A 5,745-nucleotide genomic window follows, 5' to 3' on the forward strand; every position below is an offset into this window, starting at 1 on the left:
AATAGCTAATGTGTGCACAAACATGGCTGCCGTCTCACCATCATGCAGGACGGTGCACATCAGTGATGGTGTCAGTCGATCCATCCGTAAGGCCAATCGCGCCACCTCAGGGTCGCCACCTGGTGGTGCGTCTCTCGCTTTGCATGGCTGTGGTTATTGCTGCCGCCTCAGGGTTCAAAGTCTTCATGTTTTCTTCTTGTCAGAATACCAAAGATGTGCTCATTGGAAATTCTTAATGGGGGTCTGTGTGGCAGTGCAGGCACGGTCACCATACACACACACACATACACACACACACACACACATGGACCGATTTAGTGTCACCAACACACCTAACCTGCATGTCTTTGGACTGTCGGAGGAAAGCCACATAGACAGCGGGGAGAACATGCAAACTCCACACAGGTAGGACCCCCCTATGTGGACCGGGGTCTCCTTACAGGTACAGGTGTCCCCCTGAAGCAAACTGTGCCACCAACAAGTGACAGTTTGAAATTCAAGGTGTATTTCATATTGTGTTTGGAGGAGCAACAGACAAAATTAAATGAAATAAATAAATAAATAAATGAATATGCAACACTAAGAAACGGAAAACAAATTCCATAATCCATTTATTTATTTAAACTCCCATTTCTTGCTCTTTTTCTTCATTTATTGTCACAGTTCACAACACTTTTTTTATTCATTTGTGTCCTAAATATCCATCCATAGTTAAAAAGCACAATCATCACACAAGTAAAGTGCCACATTGAATGACATCGATGGCAGAGCACATTTTGGGGGTCTCACTGCAGAAACATTCATTCATTCATCATGTAGTTCATTGTGCTAGAAATCACTTCAGAGATGTGGCAAAGTATAATCATATTGATTACTTGATGGGCTGACTGGTTGACTGATTTAAAGCCAAATTCATTCATTCAGGGTGGCACAGTGGTAGGGCTGCAGCCTCGCGGGGTTTGCATCCCCAAAGTGGAGTTGGCATGTTCTCCCCGTGTCTGTGTGGCTTTCCTCTGACTGTCCAAAGACATGCAGGTTGGGTGAACCGGCGATCTTAAATTGTCCCGAGTGTGTGTGTGTGTGTTCACCCTGTGATGGACTGGCACCCTGTCCAGTGTCTGTTCCTGACTTGCGCCCTATGCTAGCTGGGATGGTCTCCAGGAGACCCCCACAACTCTGATCAGGACTAAGAGGGTTAGAAAATGACAGACTGAGTGACTCATTCATGTATTCATCTATTGTTAGGCACATTGCACTGACAAGCAGTGTGGAAATGTGCCATAAAAGGAATATCAATTGATTGATTGCTTGATTGATTGCTTGATTGTAAGACATTTAACACAAAAGTGCTATATGTGATATACAGATTTATCCATCCACTCTTTTTAAAGCATATTACGCTGGACATTTCTGAATTAAGATGCTATGTAAAACAATATTGATCCATTCATTCAGTCATCTGTTGCTGATCTCATTATGCTGAAAATCATTACAACAATGAGCCATATAAAATATTGATTGATTGGTCATAAAGGACACTGCTGGAGCTCAGAGCAGGAAGGTGCTCTAAGTAAAGTGAGGTTCATTCATTGTGCTGGAAATCATTGCACGAATACACCATAGAAGACCATTTCGATTGATCAGTTGACTGATAAGATTGATTGAGGGGACCACTGTCTCCTTGTGTGACCCTCCACGAGTCTCCTGTCACTCTTCCACCCCCTGTAACTGAACCCTCCTGTCCCCGGTGTCATTATGTGGTGATTGGTTAAGCAGGTGGTCGACACGCCGGTTTTTTTTTTTTCTGATCACAGCTACAGCACTATAAGGCATCACAAACCCAAGCGGTGCCCATCTCCTACTCGTCCTGCCCCACCTTGAGCCCTCTGTCAGTTCTAAGTAGACTGCTGGGGCCCACCCATCTCCCCAGGCCCATCTTAACGTATGGGCACAATTGGCATTTGCCGGGTGCCACAGGAGCATAGGGGCCTACAATGTTTCTGATGCCCATGTAAGTTTCTGTTTTGTTATCAAACTAGGGGGCCCAGTGCACGACTTTGCCCCCGGTCCTATGATGCTGGTAAAATGGCCCGATATTCCCAATGAACTGTACAATGCCAGCCTGGATAGACCCCGAATGTTCTCAAATGTGGGCTGCTGCCAATTCCTGCCACTGAGTAGATGGGAGCAAATGAGCAGTGGGGCCGTCAGTGTATCCACCCATCCATTATCCAACCTGTTAGTCCGGCTGAGAGTGCCAGGCAGGGCAGGAGCAAACCCTGGGCAGGTTGCCAGCTCACCTTCAGGCACACTCATTCACAGACCCACATATATATCTAAATCTCTGGAGATTTGAGAGGAAAACACACAAATGCACGGAGAGAACATGCAAGCTGCACACAGACACGGAGAAGGCCAGACGTCAACTCCATGATGGTGGAGGAGTGGCACTAACTGCTGCGCCATCACACTACTGATACTCTTCCTTGTTAGGAACAGAGTTTTGTTATCCATCCATTTTGAAACACACTTCTCCTGGGTAGGGCCGCGGAGATGCTGGTGCGGATTCACATAGACTCGAGGGGAACATAAAAACTCCACACAGGCGCTGGATTTGAACCCTGGATTCTGGCTCTGCGACGGAGCGACGTTAACCATTTTACATTCGAAAGGGTAACAAGTGCGCCCCCTCGTGGACAAACGAAGATGTTCTCCGCTCACGACTCCATTCATCCGGCGCTTCACGTCCGCCGCCGCGCGTGTTCTTCTTCATCACTTCTGCGAATGTCGTCCTCTCGTCGGCACATCAGAAGAAGAAAGAAATTCCAGAAAGATTCCGAGTGGAATTCTGTTCGCGCTGCTGCGATACGCCACGGCCCCGCTAAACCGGTTTGTTCAGAAGATGGAAATCCAAATAAAATTAAAACACAGGTGCGGGTGGAGAGCGAAACAGGACAGACATCACTGCGCATGCGTGTTTTTCAAACACCGTCATTTATATAGCGCCTGTCTCGGCCATCGCTGCTATATGGTGCTTTGTAAAGAATACAAGAAAAATAAAATACTTGAAAACAAATGACATTAACGACACGGAAGAGGGCAAAGTCTGCAGACAAGATGGCTTCAGATTAGAAGGTGGGAGGACAACGAAGCGGTGAGGACCCTCTTTTCAGACCAGGGGGTCGTCACAAACAAGTCCACAACTGAAGCCCCTGAAGTAACCAGCCAAACGCAATGGAAGATGGGTAATGGGATGAAAAAACTCCAACGCCAGTTCAGTGGCATGCAGTGCCCCTTGATCAACAGCAGGGTGGAGTGCCAGGTGTCACCTGCAGCTTTCTGCCACCTTCAAAACACTCTGCTGTTTGTTTCGCTTTTTTATTTTTTTCCAAAATAGGGATTCCCCCAAAGAAGACACATTGTGATAAAGCCACACCAAGTGGGGCGCCCCTCACAAAACGCACACTGTGTTTGTGTACCCCAAACTCAAAATGGACAAGAAAGACCCCCGGACACACTAACAAGCCTGGCAGCTCCAGTGAAGATGCTCGGCATATCTGTTGTCCTTCAGTTTCATGGCACCCACTTTATACCCTTCTGCCAGTTCTCCAGATTGGGGGAGGAAGGGGGGGAGGGGGGGCTTTTTGCTGTTGACGACCAGGCATCTCTGTACCCAACCTATCATCTCCACTTCTTGCAAGGGGTGCCCATCCACATCTCTTCTGAAGCCACTGTTTCCTGTGTAAAGTCACAGAAAGCAGGAGCCCACCCTGGACTGGATGCCCACTCAACAGGGGTATGGATTTGAATAACTTACAGAAACAAAAGGAGAACTCGCAGACTCCTTAGTGAAGACCCCCCAGGTGCAGACTGAGCCAACACCCACCACGCCTGTTTGGATGCCCAGCTGTCATATCCTCTCCATTGTCTTGTTCAGGAAAGGCAGCAGAGAAAGTGAAACTCCATTGAGTGGGTGAGTCGAGTCCCATTAGCAGATGGGTCGCCCTTCTCGGTCACTAAAATGTCCTTTTGGGTTGTTTTCCATTGTCGGGGCCTCACAGTCCCCCTCCATGAAGACGCAGCTGTCCCGCTCATCCCGTCCACTTTCTCTCTTCTGTAATCCGAATTGATGCCAGTCCCGTACAGACACCCTGCCACTTTGGCAATCCCAGTAAACAAGCCCACATCCGAAGCCATTTAATGTTCCTAGAGGACCCCTGGAAGATTCAGCCAGCAGTGGCATCTCCTACGCCGGGTGGACCCTCTCGTCCCGAGGAAGCTGCCATGGGATCGATGCTTTCCTGCGGTGCCCCCAGCCGCATAAGAAAGGTGGTCTGGCCAGAGCTACTTCTCGATGGCGGTGAAGAGCACGACCAGGACAATCACGGGCAGGAAGATCAGCAGAATGCAGCTCATCTCCAGCACGTAGAGCAGCGCCAGGGTAACCAGGTAGCAGCAGCGGCAGCGGGCCTGGAGTCGCCCCAGCAGCACGATTAGGCACACCGGGTAGCGGACACAAGGCAGGCAGCCGCACATTCGAGTGGTCTGGAAGCGCAGCTGGAAACGCCGTTCCAGGGCAGCACCGAAGCCGCGGGCAGGGGGCGACCTGCTGCCGTGGGAGGTGGCGATCAGGTAGGCGGATGGGGGCAGCAAGGAGTGCTGGGCCGACGAGCGGGGAGAACTTAGTTGGACTGCCATGTCCTCCTGCATCTTGCGAATCTCCCACTCCAGCATCGGCGTCTTTTGCCTGCAGATGGGGCAGCTGACCCTGCCGATGTCGGCCTCCCCGTTGCCCTTGAGCAGGGTGTTCAGGCACTGATTGCACATCACGTGTCCGCAGTTGAGCAGCGCCCTGGGGTGCTCGTCGGTATCGTAAAGCTCGGTGCAGATCGGGCACTCCTGCTCCCCAGGCGTCTCCTCCTCCGGATCCACGATCTCCACGCTGTGCTCTTCACATGCGCGCTCCAAAGGGGGCACCTGCTGGCACACCTCATCTCCGTCCGGGGCGACATTGACTTCGGAGTCCGTTCGAATCTTCGCCGCCTCCCAGAGGAGAGCTCTCTGCTCCGATTCCTCCTGCTCCTCTGCTTTCTTGGGGGGCTCGCAGCTGCCCGCTGTGCCAGACACGCCCGCCATGCCACCGAAGCAGCAGCTCCTCTGGAAATGCGTGTTATCAGGAACTGAAGCAGATCAGCGCCATCGCGACCGTGCCAGCCGCCGCCACCCCGCCTCGCCAACGTGGGCGTGGTTGCCCGGAACAGCTCCCCTTCCCTGTATGCTAATTTATGAAAATGGACCAACCTGGGGCCTCTGGAGAGCAGGGTGTCGCGTTCTTTCTTTCCTTGGGCAGATTCGCTCGCCGGAAGCCCGCGTTTGTAAACACACCTGCGTGGTTAGCGAGGGGCGGGTTCAGACTTTGGACCAATCAGCAGAGCGGGGCGTGGTGCCCGGCGGGGATGCAAGAAGCTCCCGAAACCGCCGAGATCCGGCCAGTCCGGTTGAAGACGAACTCCTGTTTGGGGGCAGAAGATCTGGGCGGCTGTTTTCAGGAACCGACAGCTGACGTGAAAAACACAAGGAGTCGGGGGGCTTCTAAACAGACTGGGGCTGCCCTGGCACTTTACTGGCTCCCTCGTAGAACCATCGCTTGATGAAGAACCATTTAATTCTGAGAAGGGGTTCTTGGCAAATGTAACTGGTTCCGAAAATGACCTGAGACTCTGAGATCACCGGTTATAAAATCAT

The 5,745-nt window shown here is 51.3% G+C and overlaps 1 protein-coding gene across 1 annotated transcript; it reads right to left on the minus strand.

Moving 5' to 3' along the window:
- Positions 1-594: 594 nt before the first annotated feature.
- LOC114657012 (uncharacterized) lies at positions 595-5,389 on the minus strand. The gene has a single exon (XM_028808738.2). It carries the CDS (start codon positions 5,134-5,136, stop codon positions 4,345-4,347), a length of 792 nt encoding a protein of 263 aa, XP_028664571.1. The 5' UTR covers positions 5,137-5,389; the 3' UTR covers positions 595-4,344.
- Positions 5,390-5,745: the final 356 nt, after the last annotated feature.

This window comes from Erpetoichthys calabaricus, chromosome 9 (assembly GCF_900747795.2).
Source record: "Erpetoichthys calabaricus chromosome 9, fErpCal1.3, whole genome shotgun sequence".
Taxonomy (NCBI): Eukaryota; Metazoa; Chordata; class Cladistia; order Polypteriformes; family Polypteridae; genus Erpetoichthys; species Erpetoichthys calabaricus.